Source organism: Protopterus annectens, chromosome 7.part0 (assembly GCF_019279795.1).
Source record: "Protopterus annectens isolate FY-2018-M chromosome 7.part0, PAN1.0, whole genome shotgun sequence".
Classification (NCBI taxonomy): domain Eukaryota; kingdom Metazoa; phylum Chordata; order Ceratodontiformes; family Protopteridae; genus Protopterus; species Protopterus annectens.
The window spans coordinates 1558969763-1558991275 of NC_056739.1; the positions used below are offsets into that span (position 1 = coordinate 1558969763).

General features: G+C 38.7%; 1 protein-coding gene across 5 annotated transcripts in view; it reads left to right on the plus strand.

Moving 5' to 3' along the window:
- HDAC11 (histone deacetylase 11) overlaps positions 1-21513 on the plus strand; it is a 770405-nt gene that overhangs the window by 488277 nt on the left and 260615 nt on the right. For all 5 annotated transcript variants that reach the window (XM_044078103.1, XM_044078104.1, XM_044078105.1 and 2 more), the window contains one exon: positions 19477-19519. In XM_044078103.1, the coding sequence (XP_043934038.1) occupies positions 19477-19519 (43 nt within the window). The remainder of the gene's footprint in view (positions 1-19476; positions 19520-21513) is intronic.

Sequence of the window (21513 nt, forward strand, 5' to 3'; positions counted from 1 at the left end):
TATTATTAAGTACTAAAAAAAAACTTCCTCTGAAAGTGTGAAGGAGAGTGTGTGCTGTAGTAATTTGTAACTTTAGTAGTTAACACAATGAGTTGAATAAGTGTGAGAGAGTCAAAACAGATGGGTATGCTTTATGAAGTCAGTGAAAAAAAGCTTTATAACAGTGCAAAAATATAGTAGATCAACTGTATAGCACAATTATAAGCGTTTTAGAAGTGCAGTTCAGTGAAATAAGTGTAAGAAATAACTTAGCCTGCTCTTGGAATTTTCACTTATGCAATGCAATCCAGAGCCTGACAATACAAGCAGAACCTTTATAAGACACAGGGTTTATATAGCAGTAAGAATGGAGGAGTTGGAAGATCAGATTACTACTCAGCCCCTGCTATTACCCAATCACTCGTACTACAGAAGGTCAGGAGGCCTTGTTACTCTCAATAATGAAGACAATCAGCAGAGAATGGCTGCTAGAAACACAGGAAACTCAAACAAAACTTCCAGCCTAGACCAACAGGTCTCTATCAAGATTATGCCACCTGAGCAGAACACAGAAACCTCACTTTAAAAGCACAGAAAGAACACCCACAAAGAGAAAATACAAGTCTCAGTATGAAAAAGCAATTTACAATTTAGTAATTTAAATAAAAAAAGCAATTATAGTAATGCACTATATTACAGTTCCTAGCTGTAGCCACTAAATGAAAGTTTTAAACAGATCAAGGAGCAGACTCGAGAATGCTTTTAACTGTAACAGACAAAAATGCACAGAAAAGCTCGGATAGAGCACTCACAAACAGAAAATACAACTCTCAGTATGAAAAAGCAGTTTACAGTTAAGTAATGTTGAAACAGTATAAAACAGTACATAAATGCAGTGAAACAGGTCTGTACAAAGAACAAAGTTTCGGATGGTCACGCTTTAGTCCATTCTACCCTTTCTGGGTCAGGACAATTGGATGTGCTCGATAGATCTTCAGGATGCGTACTACCATACCAAGATGGACAGGCGCTCCAGGAGATTTCTTCGCTTCCGGCTGGGAGCCAGTCATTACCAGTTCAGAGCTCTGCCCTTTGTTCTCTCCACAGCCCCCAGAGTGTTCACCAAATGTATGGCAGTGGTCACGGCTCACCTGAGACGTCGAGGTTCCCGGTGTTTCCATATCTAGATGACTGGCTCCTCACTGCTACTACCAGGCATCAACTTCTACAAGTCAGGGACTTCACACTCACAATCTGCTCCCAGCCAGTACAATAAACTTTGAAAAATCTGCCTTGTTGCCCTGTCAATCTATTACCTACATAGGAGCAGACTTAGACACAAAGAACATGTCTGCAAGGCTACCGCCAGAAAGGATGGCTACAATTAGTCAGCAAGTACAAATTCTAATGCAGAGTAAAAGAATCCAAGTCATGTTCGTCCTTCAAACTCTGGGTTCCATGGCAGCAGCCATTCTTCTAATCCCACTGGCCCGCTTTCACATGAGGATCCTTCAGTGTCTTCTGTTCACACAGTGGTCTTTCCAACAGCTGCCCATGTCTCACATGATCATGATTACAGAAGCATGCAAAAGGCACCTTTCCTGGTGGATGGCCTCCTATCTAGTAACTCAGGGCAGACCCTTCATTCAGCCTCCTCCAGTAGCCACAGTGACCACAGATGCCTCCCTGATAGGGTGGGGGAGGCATTATCAGGGCAGGACAGTCCAAGGCACTTGGCAGCCTCACGAGTACCATCTGAGCATAAACATCCTAGAAATGAGAGCCTTGCTCCTAGGGTTGCAAGCCCTTCAGGACTCTCTTCCTTCTGGGACCATTGCAATTCAAACTGACAACATGTCAGTGGTGTGGTACATCAACAAGCAGGGCGGAACCAGGTCCTACCCCCTGTGTCGAGAAACACTCCGACTGTGGCAGTGGGCGATTTCCTCCCAACGTTTTCTGATTGTGGCGCACATCCCTGGGAGGTCCAACGTCATAGCGGACAGGCTCAGCAGAGCTGTCCTCATGCCTCATGAGTGGTCTCTAAATCAGGAAGTTGCGGATCTTATCTTCCGCAAATGGGGACAGCCTTGCTGCAATTTTTTTGCCACCCCCTTCAACAGCAAATGCAGCAACTACTTCTCCTTTCTTCCACTTCCAGGTCACTCACCCAGAGACGCTGTAGTCCACGATTGGCCTCAGGGACTTCTTCATGCCTTTCCTCCATTTCCCCTGATTCCAAAACTCATACAGAAAGCAATATCGTTGGGTTGCAAAATGATCCTCATTGCCCCCTACTGGCCTCGACAGATATGGTTCCTGTTCCTGCACCATTACCTTCTCGATCAGCCCTGGACTCTGGATCCGATTCCAGACCTACTGATTCATCAATCAGGTGGGTTGCATCAATCCCTCCAAACCCTCCAGCTCACAGCTTGGTTGCTCCACTTCCAACCTTAGCCAGGCTTCCCAGCATTTCCCCGGCTGTACGTGAGATTATTGTCTCCTCTCACAAGTCCACAACCAGAAAAACCTCTGCTAGTAAATGGAAACGTTTTTCTTGTTGGGCAGAGGCTAGGAACGTAGATCCCTTTTCAGCCCCAGTCCACGAAATTCTAGAATTCCTAGCACAACTTTTCATTCTGGGTCCACTTCTGCTACAATCAGGGTTCAATTAGCGGCCATTTCTAACTTTCATGTCGGTCTGTCAAATTCAAACATTATGTCTCATAAGCTCTGTAAAGCTTTTTTTGAGAGGGACCACTCTCCTTAGGCCTCCAGTAAGAGATCCCCCTCCTCCTTGGGACCTTAATCTGGTACTAACTTAACTCTGCCCCCTTTTGAACCAGCAGCTTCCTGCCCTATTAAGTTTCTATATTGGAAGACACTCTTTCTGGTAGCTATTACTTCAGCCAGATGCATCTCTGAACTTCAGGCACTATGTGTTCGTCCTCCATACTTGGTTTTTCATAAGGACAGGGTTGCTCTGAGGACTAATCCTTCATTTCTTCCAAAAGTCTGCTCAGAAAATAATTTAAACCAATCTATAGACCTTCCTGTGTTTTTCCCTAACCACACCAACAAGGCAGAGTACAAATTACACCAATTGGACATTCATAGACAATTGCGTTTTTACCTGCACAGGACTAAGGAAATAAAGAAGTCGGACCGACTATTCCTTTCCTATGCTCTAGGCAAACAAGGTCTCCCAGTTTCCAAGGTGACCTTATCCAGGTGGTTGTCTCACACTGTTACTTTCATTTATCAATTAAGGAACAAAGAGTTACCTATCAAACTAAAAGGTCATTCTACTAGGGCCTTGGCTACCTCTGTAGCCTTACAATCTAGGTTGCCCATGGATTCCATCTGTGCAGCTGCTAAGTGGGCAAATCCTCATACCTTTATTTCTCATTACAAGCTAGATATGGTCTCCAGGAGCAGAGCTGACTTTGGTTCCACTGTTTTGAAGAGTCTGTTCCAATGAGCCACCCAGGATTGTAGGTGCTAGGGACGCTGTCCCAACCAGCAAGAATGAAGGCGAGATAGACAACTTAACATAAAGAAGTTATGTACCTACCATAACATTCCATGTTAGTTGTCTTCATCTCGCCTTCTTTCTTGCGTCCCATCCTCCGTCCCCCTGTCCTATTGGACCGAGAGGAGTTCTGGTTTCACTGGCTGAGTGTTCTCTGCTTTGTTTCCTCTACTGACGTAGAGAGTATGACAGGTATACTCAACCTATTTGTATAGACAGGTTTGTTCTCTGGCTATGTCTGGGGTTAGCTATTTCAGACGAGATCTGGGTAGCTATCGCTAGACATCATGGGATAAGGAGTAGCCTCAAGCCAGTAAACAGCTCTCGAGCTATAGAAGATGGCCGAGTTAGAGCTGAGGATCGGCTCCGATCCCAACCAGCAAGAAAGAAGGCGAGATGAAGACAACTAACATGGAACGTTATGGTAGGTACATAACTTCTTTTTCAGCAATATTCCTTGTTTTTGAGAGTGCTTGCTTGTAAACATGGTTTGTTTGATTTAATTGATTTTTTTATGCGTATCATATGACATGGTTCCAGGGAATGTCCAGCATCATCAAACGGATGACCCCGTGGGAAGCCACCCCTTACAAAACAGTGGTAAAGGTTAAAGGTGTGCCTTAGGTGGTAGCTATGATAACTGCCTGATTGGCCTCCACATTCATTGTAGATACCCTGTGCATTACAGACTGTAGCTCGTCTTGTGTATATTCAATAAGACAATGAGGGTGGGTGCTCATTTAAGCAGTTTATTACACACAAACACATCAGGATGGAGAACAGTAACATTAAAGCTTAAACAAACTGACTGACTACTACACACATGCATGCTTACACCTTGGCTGCTCACTACAAAATGGAACTCTAGCTTGAATGTGCTCAATACTTATATGCACGTGCCCACTGACTGGAATAGCTCTTAAAGGAACATACACACTCTGATCTACATCCTGCCTCTTTGAGCAGTTTGTCATGCAAATAAACAATGGCAATCATATGAGCATGCAAGTTATACAAAAATATATGCAAATAACAGTCATGTCCAGGTTGCTGTGTGTTTGAGAATAGGTCCTGAGATACGACCTGACCTCATAATGTAATAACTAGAACTGGGTTCAACAACAGGGAGAGTCACTGGGGAATGTTCTTCTTGAGGACTTTCATTGAGGACTTTCAGGGATACTTGCAGGAGCAGGCAAGGAAATGTTCTCTGGAACAGGAATATTGGAGAAATCACTCTGGGAATTAGAGTCTTTTTTACAAGAAAACGTTGAAACACTGGCTCTGAAACTGGTAGTAAACGTTTCCGATTCTGACTGAATTCCATGCCTCGCAACTCAATAATGTAAGATCTTGGTTCTTCACACAAATTATTCACATTTGTGTCAACAAATGATAAATAAATAAATAAAAAAAAGTCCTATTTGGTCAAATCCTTTTGCTGTCTGCATCCTCACTATGTCTCCTCCTTTTAACGGATTCAGAGGCTTGCTGGTTTTGTCATAGTAAGACTTTTGCGACAAATGCTTCTTTAGGAGTTGAGCTTTTATTGCTTTGTTGTTTTTAACACTTGGAACTAACAACTTCTTACTGATTGGCAGTGTGGTTCTGGTTTGTCTCAATATTAACCTCTGGACAGGTGAAACAAGAAGATTGTCACAAGGTATGTTTCTGAGATTTAGAAAAATATCAATATTGTCATGTTTAGATATTTCCAACAGCTGTTTTGCACTTTAAACTGCGCATCCTGCCAAGTCATTTGACTGTGGGTGTTCAGGACTACTCGTAACATGAACAAAGTCCCACGTTCCAGCAAATCTCTTGAACTGCTGACTTGTAAACTGTGCACCATTGTCAGAAATTACTTTGTGCGGACTACCATGGACAGAAAAATGTCTCCAGTTTCGTAATGACAGTAATGGACATCAGATTAGGAAGTAGGTCAATCTCGAACCAGTATGAATAAGAGTCTACTAGCACCAAGTATTGTTGACCATTCCATTTGAAAATATCTGTAGCTACTGTCGACCAAAATAGTTCAGGAATATGGCTTAGCTGAATTGGTTCTTTTTGTTGATGCGGTTTATTACTGATACAGACAGAACAAGCTGAAAGAGCTTTCTCAATGTCTTTTGACGTAGAAGGCCAGAATACTAGTCCTCTTGCCCTTCTTTTGGTAGAATCAGTTCCTGGGTGGCCATGATGCAAGATTTTAATATACTCTTGTTGCAAGGATTTTAGAACAATCACTTTTGAATCTTTCATGATGATACCATCTTCCATCAAAATCTGGTTTCTGTAAGGAAAATACTGCTGCACATCTGGTGGTAAACAAGATTGCTTTGACTGCTATCCTTGACTGATAGTGGTTGGGTTTTTTGAGGATTGGATCTGAAGCTGTACGAGTTCTAAAGCTGTGTGAGTTCTAAGCTCATCAAGACGTGTGGAAGAAAAAATTCTCACTTCCATGACTTCAAAATCAAGTTTCTCATTTTCATGCTGCTCAGTGTTTTTCTGGATGATCTGGATAAAGTATCAGCAAGATAGAGAAGATTGCCTTTTGCATAAACCAAGTGAAAATTGTACTTTTGCAATTTGAACATCATGCTTTGCAATGTCGCAGGAGCTGTGTGCATTGGCTTTTTCAGAATAGTGACCAAAGGTTGGTGGTCTGTCTCAGTTTGAATAGGTCGGCCATAAATATAATCATGGAACTTTGAACATGCAAACACAATTGCCAAGAGCTCTTTCTCAATCTGAGCATACTGCATTTCAGTTTGGGCTAAGGTTCTGGATGCATAGGCTACTGGTCTGCCCTCTTGAAGACTGACTCCACTAAAACCAAACTTCAAAGCATCACAAAAAAGAGTTGCAGGTTTGTGAACATCATAATATCTTAAAGTGGTTGGACTGGTAATTCTCTTTTTCCGGACATCAGATGCTCTTTGGTGTTGTTCTGACTAGAACCAAGTTATATCTTTGTGTGTCAGCTTTCTGAGCGGTGCTGAAAGTGTGCTCAGATCTGGGATGAACTTGCCCAAGTAGTTGACCATGCCAAGAAAACGTAAGGAAGTTACATTGTCTGGAGCTGGCATCTCAAGAATTTTTTATTTATTTTACATTTGTTGACAGGGAGAGTCCAACTGGATTACAAGTCCATTTTCAGTGGAGGCCCGGGAAGAAAAGCTCCAAGAGAACAATTTTTTTTTTTTTACAAAACATAGTTTTAAGGACAGACTTTTGACATACAATTTCCATAGAAAAGACTTTGACATACGTATTAACTAACAGATAGATAGGATGCATTCGTTCTCTACAATATAATATTAAATTTTAGAAGATATTCCTAAGTTTAGGATTCCTGTGATAGGTTTACTATCAGAGTAAAAGCAGAGAGACGTAGAATAAGGCTCCAAGAGAACAGATGATGCTCGCTATAGTTGAGAAGGGTAAATTGATTTACTATATGTCTTTGCCTGGTTTTAGTTGATAAGGATAACAAATTGATTTACACATGTCTTCTCCTGGTTTTAGTTGCTTATGGAAAGCACAACATTGTTGGGGTAGTTTTCCCTAACTCCTGGAGAGATGGGATGAGCAGTAGATTAACAGTCCTAAGTGGGTACAGTACTATGATTGGTTGGCTTAGCAGAGTTACTTAAGTTAGGTGAAGTGTTCTAATGAGACATTAGAGTGGGGGGATACAGGAGCATTGCATCATAGCAAGAATTGCAGCTTGCTTGGAAGGATCTGGTCATGAGCCTGCAATGGTAAACAAATGACCCACATAAGTAACTTCTTGTAGCTTGAGTTTGCATTTCTGAGGATTCAGCTTAAGATTCACCTCACGGGCATGTTCCAGAACTTTCCTGAGGTTTCTCTCATGTTCGACTTCACCATTGCCTCCTACAAGAATATCATCTACTATAACAACACATGGATTGCCAGAAAAAATTTGCTTCATTGCACCTTGAAATACTTCACTTCCAGAATTTAACCCAAATGGTATTCTTAAAAATCTACCTTCAAAGTGGTGTACTGAAAGTGGTTAGCAATTAAGATTTTCAATCAAGTAAAATTTGCCAAAATTAACTTTTTGCATCTAAGACAGGAAAAACAGTAGCATTTGACATAAGAGCAGCAACGTCTTTGACTGTACTCATTAAATCATGAGGTTGTTTTAGTGCCTTTTTGAAGTCTCTTAGATCAGTACATATTCTAATATCATGTGAGATTTTCTTATGCACTCCATGGAGGATACCCATTCAGTTGGTTCTTCAACTGCACAAATTACACAAACATACACCATTCTCTTTAGCTCAGCTTTGACTCTGCCTTGCAGGGCTACTGGAACTTTTCTTGCTGGTCTGACAACTGGGCCTACTTAGTGGTCTAACTTCATGGAGTATACAACTAGGGGTCTGCCTAACTTGTCTTCAAAAAGATCAGCATAGTCAGATAAAATAGTTTGTGCAAAAGTGTCATTGTTCTACGTGCTTACATGGTGGACTTCTGCATTAAATGAAAGCAGTCCCATTTTCAAACTGTCTAAGGCCTAATAATGACTGTACATGCCTCTTGACTGTGTAAAATTGCAAGTCATAGCTGTTCTCAGCAAAGTAACATGAAAACACTACTGAGCCTTCGGTCTGAATTTTTTCACTACCATAAAAAAAAAACTTCACACACTTTGCCAGATCAAGCTTCTCATTAGCACTTACTTTAGCAAACATTTCTGTTGACATAACATTGAACTCTGAGCCAGTATCAACTTTGAGCTGTACAGGTCTCCCATTAATCAGAACAGTACAGTATTCTTCATTCTTTGCCCCCAAATCTACTTCATTGACTGTTTCACCAAGCACTGACACACCATCAACATAAAAAGTAGGGTTGCAGCTTTCTAGTTGATAAGCTTGCCTCTTTGAATGCTCTCTTTTAATAAAAGAATGTGCTCCTTTTGATTTACAGAACCCTTTGAAATGATTCCACCTTTTATATGTGTGCAGAAGCTAAGCACTTTTCTTTTTTGTGCTCATGGCTACCTCCAGAAATACAACAGATGACTATGAGGCTTGACACAGGTTTTGCTGACTCACCCCTCTGCTTCATTGAGCATGGTCTGGATTTTACTGGAGCTGTCCTGGAATTTGCTAGAAAGGTTCTGGGTTTCACTGAAGCAACTACAACCTTAGGTCTGTATCTTTTAATTTTATGCTGCATACTGTCAACATTAGCACTGGAAGCATGCATTTTTCATTTGTAAGCATATCCATGTGCTTTTCAGTGAGCTCATATGTCTGACAAATCTCTATGGCTTTATTCAAATTTAAATCACTGTCTTGAAGCAAAATCTTTCTCACTGCATCATCTTTAATATCACACACAAGCCTGTATTTTTCAACTCATCTCTTAAATCACCAAATCTGCACATTTTTGCCTTTTTTCTCAAGTCAGTTATATATGCTGCAAAAGTCTCATCAGGCTTTTGATCTCTTGTGTAAAATACTTGCCTTTCCATTGTAATATTCATTTGGAGGTTACATATGTCTCTAAATTTGCATTTTAAGCACTCAGGGTCTTCCCAGGTTTCAACCAGTACCACTATATGGCAGTCTCCTCCTCCCCTGCATACACATCTGGGGCATACACAAACGAACGCTCCCTTTCAGTGGCTTCTGAACCAGCTAAATTAAGCAGAGTGAATGCCTTTGTACAAGCGTATTTGTCAGAAAAAGCACCCTGTATGAAAATATTGTACTCTTGCTCACACACTCTCCAGTTTTCAGCCACATTATTGTCAAATACAAGTGGAGCAGGTCTGCAAATTCCTTCTGCCATGCCAACAAAATGCCCTTGTAATTATGTATAAACACATACCAGGTACTCGAAAACTGTTCAACTGTACCATAAACTCTTTGAAATGACCATTCTGTTTGAAATAACTGTACTGTAATACTGCACAAACATACAAAAACTTTGCATACTTCAGATATCTCAAATAGATTGAGTTAATACGACATAGCGAAAATATACGTTCTTTTTCTCTTTTTTATACATTTTATGTGATTTGGAAGTTATTTCAAACACTTTCATAAGCATTTTGAGTATTTTTATCAATATATCAGGTCTATATTATATCATTGAACGCTTAAAAAAGCAAACGCTGATTGATCGACCTAATTTAAGCGCTTTCCGATTTTTCCCAGGGAAAAATCGCTGATCCAAAACACATACACACAACACAAGCACACCAAACAAACAGAAATCCACACACATGCACCTAAAATCTGATACCTAACCCTACACTAAACGATGCACACACCACTAACTACCCACTTACCTTAACCCAAACCCTAACCCTAAGGTCCCTCACCTCACTCACTCCCTAACCCTAACTCACTTAAATCCCGCTACCTCATGTCCACCCTAACTCACCTAAGTCACCCTAACACTCACATCCACAGAATAAATACCAAAGCAACAGAACGGACAACCAAATTCTTTCCCTAGGAAAATTTGAGTTTAGTTCGATCAATCAGCGTTTGCTTGTTTAAGCGTTTGAGGATATAATATAGACCCAATATATCATAACTGTAAACATTTCGTTTAGTTAGCAAGCAAGTTTTTGTACATGGATTTGTCTTTCTGACCTGTTTGCAAGTTGCTTGAGCAGGGATGATCCACTCCTGTATATTCCTCCAGCTGTAACTACCTGCCTCATGGTCTTGAAGAAGTTGTTTTACTCTGGATCTCATTCTGACACTCGTGTTGTGTATATTCAATAAGCTGATGAAGCTGGATATTCATTTAAGTAGTTTATTACACACAAACACATCAGGATGGAGAAACCTTAAGCTTAAATGAGCTAACTGACTGACTACTACACACATGCATGCTTGCATCTCTGCTGCTCACTACAAAGTGGTACTGTTGCTTGCACTTGCTAAGTTCTTGTATGCACATGCCCAATGACTGGAATAGCGGTTAAAGGAACATAAACACTCAGATCAGGCACCTGGCTGTTGAAGGAGTGATACCATTTATCATTTTCTCCTTCCCAGTTCACAAGGTGGGGGCATTTATTTCAATGTGGGTGCAGTCTGTGTCCCTCAGTATTTCAGGAAAAAGGCTTTATAACAGAAATCTCACATGGTGTTTATCTTCCTCTTGTGGTTTATGTGGGAACCATAAATGCTCTCCCACAGTCTGAAACATGGCATTAAAAAATGATGGAATATTCTTGAGGCAGATGCCTGAGACACTCCCACTGTGTTCCCAGCAGGTCACCAAAGGGTCCCTATAGCTAATATATGTAAATCCTTTCATACTAATACTCACTGGAATAGGTTCTCCATGCTCTCACAGGGCTACAGATGAGGCAGACATATATCCACAATTTCTTGGATGGTGTCCCTATCTAAATATTAATGTTCCACAATGTAGGTCTTGTGAAGTCCAGGAAACATTAAGTGAAGTTGGATGCCTTCAGGGAAATGTTGAACAACATCTGGCAAAGCAGAAGCAAAAAGAGCTTCTTGCAGGTACACATTTACTATTATGGCAACAACCCCTAGCATTATTTAGCAATGTCCTAACTTTCAACATGAGCATTTGGCTTTGTTTAAATCTGCTGTGGCACAGACCCATTACATGGCATTTATAAGTTTATGAATCACTCCACTATTTTGTTTTGCCATATTAGCATGTATGGAGAGGCTGATTTTAATAATGTTGCTTATTGTGTCATTATACGAGCATTATCATGTACTACTCCCAACCGTGTTGCTTGTATGTATTTCTGAGTTACACACCTGCATGTGGTCACTCATCAGTCAGAGTCGCTTGGCACAATCTGAGTTTTCTGAATCCCAGCTTAAATGTTGTACTACTTCATTAAGCTGGTTGGTATTCATTGTGAAACACTGCAAATAGAAAAATAAGGTTGTATCAATGGGATGTACAAGGGATATTATACTAGTAACAAAATAAGAGTTTAAGCTCAGATAAAATAAGCACATATCTGGTCAGGGAGTTCTGATGGATTAAGAAGGGGTCCTATGAACTGTTGGTAAAAAGCATTTATATAGTATATGCATATGTTCCTGCACTTCACCAGTTGATTTAGCTTACAGTATGAAATAGTCATATGAGCTATCAGCCACTGATTAGAACTTGTTTTTCATCCAGTGACACTGAAACACAAGTATTAGCTTAGAGCAGGTATTATTTTAGTGTGGTTTTAAAACTTGTTGTATTTTGTTTTCTGATTTCTTTAGTCATCTGATTCCATCTTGCAGGGCTTATATTTGCGAATACCTTTTCATCAATTGACTTCTCAGATCATGGTTTAGGTAATGGTATTGCCTCAGTTTGGAAATCGCTAAGTATGTATGGTAGTTCTGTAGCCATAAATAAAAAGTAAGTGGAAGACTGTATTCAAGTTTGGTAATTCTGAAAAGCAGTGAGCTAAGAAGCTTAGTTGCTCTATTTTAGACTGGACAATTGTCTCTCTCTTTTTTTTTTTTTTTTTTTTGTAATTCACAATTGTGTGTCTGAGTGCTTGCTAGAAGCACAGAATGGAAGATGTTGATTTAAGTAATTTATATAAAATGTGGCACCACATCATCGGCATTTGCCAATCACGTCCTTTAACATCTTGTGCCTGCGAATATCACCCCCTTCACCCTGCCCTAGCTACACCTCTGAAGATCTGTATTGCTAGAGGAATAGAATGCTATGAATGCTAGGCCATATTCCAGTGTAGGAATTGGTGCATTTCTAGCTATGGCTTACCATGCTGTAGGTGAAAAGGGGTGTGAACTTTTGTAACATAATATCAACTGATTTTATACCTTAGTAGTTGTTTCAGTATGTTGTTTGATGTATAAATAAGGATTTCCTGTAAGGCCAAGGTATGTTTGTTGGTCAGCGAGTTGGTAGGGAGTTATTTTGTAAAATTTTGATATTGTGAGGGAGTAGTTTAGCAAGAGCCTGTTGAATTCCAAGCACAATTTTGGGGTCTTTTCCAGGAGGCTACTCCTGCAGGAATACTTCAGCAACTTTTTCTGTATTGATGAGCTGACATTAGTTGCTTTCTCTCCATTCCTCTTTAGTTGGCTGTGTCATTGCCAAGAGCATTGCAGAAACCTGAGCTATCCGTATAATGGTCAGGACTTTGTCCCTTTGCATTATGATACAAACTACAGTATAGTGGAATATTGACTTATTAACTACTGTCAGTCCTTTGAAAGCAGTAAGTATTTCTCTAATGTATAGTTCCAGCCACCCACTTTTTTCGATCTTGCTTTATCAAGTTTAGGGTTTTCAAGAGTTGCAACGTATTCCTTTCAAGCAGTGGAAGGCAGAAACCAGAAGGAATGCCATGCTGTCTCAAGATACATGTGCACTCACACACACATACACACACACACACACACACACACACACACACACACACACACACACACACACACACACACACACACACACACACACACACACACACTCTCTCTCTCTCTCTGTCTCGCTAGCATGTGTATGTGCATATGCGTATGTCTGTCTGTCTATGGGTACTTTAGCCATCTCCATTTCACCTATGCTTATGTTTTGAGGATATTTAAATCCGTAACCCAAGCAAAAATGAGTATGGACACTGAGAGGACATGTAAACTTGGCAGTATGAAAGGCACATAATCCAGAAACTGAACCAAAGGACTAAGAGCAGTGAGGTAATGCATGGTTTAATTTTCCTACTGCCTTGTGCTCTTCAGAAATGGTTATGTTCATGATGCCTGACCAAGGAAGAATTTATTAGGACTTAATGATGGAACTTCAAGCCTGGTAATGGCCAGATAGTGCCTTTAGTTTGTCAGGGTTGTTGATTATATTGTACAAATTAGGCTTCCAAAATCTATTTTTGCCTTTAGAGCTGTCCTTTTTATAGTTAATTTTATGTTGCCATCTAGTAGGCCAGGTATATACCAGCAACCCTAAAGACCAAGACTAAAGGAACTTCTGCAATAGAAATTATCAGTAGATCTGACATATCCAAAAAGGTAAATTTACCAAAAGGCAGAAAGAAAATCAACTGTCCATTGTTATAGTGATTGTATCGCACAGCTGTTAAGATTTTGCTTCATACCAGGATTAGATAATCTTATTTTCTGTCATCATGTGCTTTGTCTCACAGCAAACTGACTAGGTAATGTCTCCCACATTATTGAAAGTAGATCCATTTGTGCAGTCTTTCCTTGTCAGGAATGATGATTTTTCTATATAAGATTAGTAATAGAGAAAAAAATCTTTACAGGTGAAAATGCTTTTAACAAAGATGTGGTTGGTTGCTGGTCTTTTTGTGTATCCTCTTAGTTGATATCAGTACATTTCACTTTTTCAGATGTCTTATTGGCACTGTAGTCTTTATACATGTATTTTGTAGTGCTTTAAGATTCATGTAAAATTTGATATTGGAGTACCTATTTTGTTAATTGTTTGCTGAATGTTTGTTTTTTTTTCAGCCAGGAAAGCTTGCGATAGACTCAGCAGCTAAATTAATAACAGATAAAATCTTACCACAAAAACACTGGGTAGTAAGAGAAAGGAAGGGGAGGATTCAAATGCCATCATGGAAGTATCGAATAGAGAAAACTATAAAGCAATTAAAACATGAAGAGTCACTCTTAGAAGAGTATAAAAGAGGGAACAGATCAACAAAAGTACTTAGAAAGATAGACTTGATAAAAGCAATGCGCAGTATCAGAACAGATTAGGATCTATCGTTAGCTGTCACAAATAATAAACTTAAAATATCAGCTCAAGCAGAAAAACTTAGAAGATATGCAGATAAGTATAAAGGAAAAGTACAAAATAAGCAATTTATTGATGGCCCCAAAAATGTTTTATAGGGAATTGAGAAATACCTCTTAACCTGAAATCATAAAAAATCTGGACAAAGGCACATGAGAAAAAAATACAAATCTGTACACTGATTAACATAAAATTTGCGTACATAAGTATGTAACCGCACACTCTGGTGGAATTTGTGGGATCCCAACTTTTAAACGCAAATTGAAGAACCGACAAAATATTACACACAAAATAAACATAATAGTGTTTTATGTAAATTAATATTTGAACTTGTATCTAAGATTGAACTTGTGCAAACTGCAAAATTAAAATACAACTTTCTTTTATAAAAATAAAATTAACTGCTTAAGCCTTCTAGAGCCAGAAAAATAAATGAGATGGATTTAAACAGAGGAAATCAGCAGATAGGTAGATTTACAGACTGAGCGCTTTTTGCCAAATGCAATCAGTTCTTTCAAAGCAGAAAAGTGTAGCAATTTATTGAATTCAAATAACTGTACTAATATATGGATTTAGCTAACATTAGGAATACATTCCGTACAATTTCTACAAAGATCATCATTATGAAACAATATTTTCTATGGAAAATATTTAAGCAGTTTATTGCAAAACTATCCATACAAAACATTACTTTTGAAACGCTTACATTTAGGCTCCTGAGCTAACATTGCCTTTAGCTGTTTTTTAAAAATGATCATTTGCAAATTAAAGTGCCTGTTGCCCTTGAAGAATAAATTGCCTATGTTACACTAAAAAAATGATAAGCTAGTAATATTGGAATAGGGAATGGATGGCAAACTGATAACAGGCTCATAGTTACTAGGTATCTCCGCCAAAGAAGACATTCTCAGGACTGCAGCTTCCACCCCATTTAAAAGTACAACACAGTACAATATTAGCAATCCATCTACATACTGTGGAAGTAGAACCCACAGCTTTCTGCATCAAAAGAAAGTATACTACCTGTTGTGCTATTAACAACACAAATAGACTTGGCATAAGCAGCACTAAACTTCTCTCCCCTGAAGAACTTTGCAGCACAAGAAATCTGGAAAAAGCCAAAATTTATTGGGGAGGGGACAAAGGCCCAAAATCAGGGAAACATTTTAAACATTGCTCGTATAATCTTAGAAAGTTGCTGGAATAAAATGTTTTGTGTTACCATGCGTTTCCTGAAAGATAGAAAGATTGAAACTTCATTATTTAGTGAATTCAGTTGTCACTGGTTTGCCAGAAAACCACAAATTTTAAGAGGGACAGACCAAAAGTATGAGCCAAACATTCCAGACATTCTATGAAACTTTGGACAGTTGAGAACTGTGGACTTAACTCCTTGAATCACAATTGGTGGTATGGGTAGAGAATTTAGGCTCTTTCTTCTTGTACTTAAGGTACAGGGTTTGAGTCTGGGTAAACCTAACCACTAGTTATACCTAACTGGGGAATTTACACACACACACACACACACACACACACACACACACACACACACACACACACACACACACACCATCTCTCCACTTGTCTAAGAAAATAAATCAGTGCAGTAACATCTCATAAATCAATCAATGCAGCTACATCTCTATACTTGTTACACATTAATGTCTCTTCTCTTGTCTGTGTTGAGCAGCAGTCCCAAACCAAATCAACACAGCGAGAAAAATGAAAATAGCAGTCTTTAACAGCACATAAGAAACTAGACTTGTATCAATGCAGAGAAAAATGAAACATAAGACTGGTATGGTCCGTTTCATTTGCCTTACCTAGAGGAGCCAGTGAGCACTGCCTGAGAAAACGTAAACCCGCAGAGTGGTAAAGTTAAAAATTAAGTAGTAACAAATGGCTCAGCTCGGCAACTGAATACTGACATCATCACACCCTGCACATGATGATGTCAGAAACACATTCATCGTAAACCAAAAAACAAACTTAAAAAAAATGGGAAATTCAGAAATTAAAGGGGCCACTCGGGAATTTGTGGCACCCCAATATTTCGCCCTCAAAACTTGCATTTACTGAGGAATTTGGTACGGTTGAGAGATATGATGGGAAACAAGGCAAAAGGAATTGAAACACCACCAAAAAAAGAAGAAATAGGTACATTTTGGAGAAATATCTATGAAGATCCTGTGGAACATAACAAAGATGTTAAATGGATAGAAAAAGTAACAGAAATAATAAGTTCAAATGTACAGGATATGAAATGGGATAGTAGCAGAGAGATTGAAACAAAGTTAAGAAAAGCTGCTAAGTAGAAACCCCAGGCCCAAATGCAGTACCTAACTTCTGGCTTAAAGTATTAATATCTTTACATGAAGATTTAGCCGTGAGTAAGAACTATGTATATGCACACCCCGAACAGACACCAACCTGGTTAACAACAGGAAAACAATACTCCTACTTAAGCAGGAACCTGCAAGTTATCCTAAAAACTATAGACCAATAACTTGCTTTCTGACAACGTATAAACTATACACTGGAATTGATGTTAACAGAGTTTATAGTCCTTCAGAAAAAAACTCAACCATGGCAGTAGAACAAAAGGGTAATACGAGAAAGTCATATAGAACCAAAGGATCATTTTTGTTAAATAAAGTCAAAATGGAGAACTGTAAAAAGGGGAAGAATCTAAGTATGGCATGGGTACAGTACAAAAAATTATTTGACAGTATCCCACATTCATGGAAAAAAGAGTGCTTAAAATGTGTAAGATTTTATTTATTTATTTAACATTTGTTTACCAAGAAGGTCTGACTTGGAACAAAGTCCATTTTCAGCGGAGGCCCGGGAAGAAATGCTCCAGATGCATGTCTTTCTAATGTGGGAGGAAACCCACAAGAATGCAGGGAGGACATGCAGATTCCGAACAGAAGGCACTCCAGCCGAGAATTGAACTGGAGAACCTCTTGCTGTGAGGCAAGATGTACCCTATACTGATTGATTATATTACAACGACCATGAAACAGTGGCAAACCACTTTGCAGTTAAGCCATGATAAAGGACAAATTATTATTCCAGAGATAAAAATTCAAAGGGGATATTCCAGGGTGACCCTGTGTCACTGCTGCTCTTTTGACTTGCCCTGAACCCATTAAGTTGTGTACATATTGGATCAAGTCATGGCTACATTTGGCTCCCTGAAACAACAAAGTGTAAAGACTTCTCATCTTCTTTTTGTAGATGATTTAAAACTGTACAGTTCATAAGATGAGGAACTGAAAGCACAACTGCAAGTGGTCAAAACTTTTTCACATGATATATGGATGCCATTTGGTCTTGATAGGTGTGCAAAAGCAACCTTTAAAGTAGAAAAGCTGCAGCACCAAGAAAACATTAGTTTGGTACAGGAATGTGATGTAAAAGAACTTGAGCAAGAGGGAGTATATAAATATTTGAAGGATCAACAATAAAACATGAACAAATGTGAATAAAACTTAGGAATATTTTAGAAGACTAAAAGTAATTCTAAAAAGTAGTGTTGACATCTAGGAACAAAGTTCAAGCTATAAACCAAATTGCTCTTCCTGTCCTAACTTACTCTTTTGGAGTGACTGACTGGCCCCAAAAAGTGTTGGATAGGTTGGACAGGAAAACGAGCAGGATGCTTCATGCTCATCAAATCATTTATAGAAATCAGGGCATACCAAGACTATATATTCCCCATTCTGAAGGAGGTATGAGCCTCCTCGAAATTGATTACATGTATAGATCTGCAGTTGTGTGACTACATACATATCTGCTGACCTCACAAAACCCAAACATATTGAAAGTTTTGAAACATGAGGCGAACAAGTCTAAGGTGACTTCCCTGTGTAGTTTAGCAGAAGCATATTGGCATCATGCGGGAATGAAAATCAAACCAGAAGTAGATAAAAATCAGGGAGCAACTGAATATGTCATGAAACAAAAGAGAAGGCAAGAAATATGGAAAATCCATAAATACAGTTGTAAGTATGCAAAACTCTTGGAACAACCTTATGTGGATCAGGATCAAACACAGGCATGGTTAAGGAGAAGTGAATTTAAACTAAAAGACGAAAGGTAGCATTGGCGGCCCAAGATAGTGGACTACATCCAAGTTGGTTTACAAAGTACATTGCATATGGGGGAAAACAGACAAATGTAGGTTTTGTGAAACAGAATTGGAAAAAGTTGCACATCTTTTTGCTGGTAGTGATATACTAATGGCAGAAGGACTGTATACTGAAAGGCATAGTAATATGGCAAGAATGTTGCATTGGGGATTGTGCAAACATTATAATATTGAAGTAGCTGAAAAAACACTGGAAACATGAGCCACAAAGCATTATAGAAAATGATGAAGTTTATATCACATGGGATCACCCATTACCAACAGTCTAAAAAATAGATGTGAGAAAAACAGATATAGTAGTCAGTGAAAAGAAGACAAAAGTAGAAAAGTAGCATTGATCATTGAAATTGCTACACTTAGTGACTACAGTGTCTTACGTATAGAGAGACACAAAGTCATAAAATAACAGGATATGCAGGCAGAAACGAGGGCAATGTGGAAGAAGGATATCCAGACAGTTACAATAGTAGCAGGAGCAAACGGGTCTTATAAAAAAAGAATTTACAGTCGTACTTGGATATTTTACCTATACATGTAACTCCGTATGAATTGCAGAAGGAGCAATTACCGGGCACATTGCGGGTACTGCGAAGAGCACTTCTAGTTAACATCAAAGATTGAAACAATACTAATTTATGAACTTTAATCATACTTTGACTTAGGAGTGGGGTCATGGTATTCGAAACCCAAAAGGCTTGGAGAAATTAAAAAAAAAAAATGACTAGGTAATATCTTTCACATGGTGGCATTCTATATAAGATTAATAAAAGAGGAAAAATGTTTACAGGTAAAAATGCTTTTAACAAAGATATGGTTGGTTGCTGGTCTTTTTGTGTATCCTGTTTGTCGATATCACTACATTACACATTTTCAGATATCTTATTGGCTGTGTAATAAAGACTTATCATACAGGTATATTTTGTAGTGCTTTAAGATTCATTTAAGGTTTGGCATCAGAGTACCTATTTTGTTAATTGTTTGCTGGATATTTATTTTTCAGGCAGGAAAGCTTGCGATCGAGCGAGGGTGGGCAATCAATATCGGTAAGTATAAGATTATTGGGTATAACTTACAGTTGTGTTTTGATTTTGTTGCTTTTAATGTGTATCCCATTTTCATTAACACTTATTGTCATTCAACAGATTATCATGGCATGTTATTGTGTGCTGTAACCATCCACAGGTGACACTAGCCATTGTATACTATTCTTGCACTTTAGACAGATACAGTCAAGCAGTCCTGTAGCATGCTGCCAAGATGAGTTCCTTTTTAAGGAGTAATCTTCAGTACTCTGTGGAATCTAGGGGCAGAGCAAATGAATTCTGTACCCACTACAACAGATTTATAATAACATTTCTGAATTGCAGAATTAGAATAGCATTTTGTGTTGATTGCACTAGTTACTGCATTTTCTGTTTGTAAGCAACTACTGGAGTCTGTGCAGTAAAAGCTGCTTCATATTTCTTTTATGAAATTGTCAAATATCAGTACCCCTGAGACTAAATGCAAGAGAAAATGTAATTAATAAAATCAATGAAAACGCTTACACTAAAAGTCTGAAAGTTCCCCACAGTTCACGTTTTATAAAACTACCCTTATTTATATATATTTTTGCTGGGGAACAAGGCTGCCCATACCCCTTGTGAGATGGGAGTCGGTTCCCCCTTTAGTAATGTAATCTCATTCCTGTTGTAAAGGAACGTAACTTGTTTTTTGTGGAAGATAAGTATTTCTTTCCATAATTTAAGGTTGTATATTACTAACGGTGGTTGGAAGCATGACATTTCATTCAAATTGCTTCCAGTCGTTTGCTTTCTGTCATTTGTTATTTGATCTTTTAGTATTCACTGTATTTGAGCAGTAACAGTTTCTTAACTGGAGGCTTCTGTTATCATTCTCCAAGCACTCAACAAATATCAGTAGTATGTTTACAGTACTGGGGAAAGTTTTGTGTAAGAAAGTGGTATTGCACTTCCCTGAGACCGAATATCATGTAAAACAGACTTCTGGATATTACTGTGATGACAGTTATTTTGTTAATACGCCCATCAGCTATGCTTCCTAAGGAGGAAGGTGTGTGTGTGTGTGTGTGTGTAGATATATATATATATATATATATATATATATATATACACACACACACACACACACACACACACACATACATACATACACACACACATATACACACACACACACACACATCTATATTCTCAGTGTAGTGTAGTCTCGCACAGAAATAAAATCTGATATGTGTGACCATGTGATTCTTGACTACACAAGATGACTTTCATTCTGTTTGGCAAAAAAGTGTGACATACCAAAAGTCAACCATTTATATGTAGATATGTATCTGTGTGTATATATGAGACACACACACACACACACACACACACACACACACACACACACACACACACACACACACACACACACACACACGCACACACACACACGCATATAATGTCAAATGTGGCATAATGGTGGCTGCTGATCAGAAAGAGCTCTGTGTCTTTAATGCTATAACAGGCAGGCAGACAAACAGGTTTAAGGCAGGAAAGTAAAGGAAATCTGATGCAGGAAGAGGTATTTCAGGCCCATTACCCTATTAAAATAGTTAGATTTCCTGACTTCTGGTTGAAGAGAGAAAGCCAGAAGTCTCCATAGAGTGACAAAGAAAGTCAAGCAGTGTCCCTGAAAGTCTGAGTTCAGAAAGACATCCCTGAAGCCAAGAGGACTGGTTAAGCCTTGCAGAACTGCATTCTTGAGCAGTTAGAAATATCTTTTGGAGTGGATAAGGATGGAAACTTTCTAAATGATTTGTTCTGAATTAAGACCTTGAAGAAGTACTTATTTTGTTTTGACAACCCTTGTTTTCTTTGCAAGAAGGCAAACTTTTCATTTTAGCTGTAGATAAACCTCAAGTTGAAGAAATATTAAGGACTTTTTCCTTTTGAAGGCTGCAACATACTGCAATACATATAATTTTCTTCCTTGATACAGTGGATGACAAGTTTTCTGGCTGTGTATCACATGC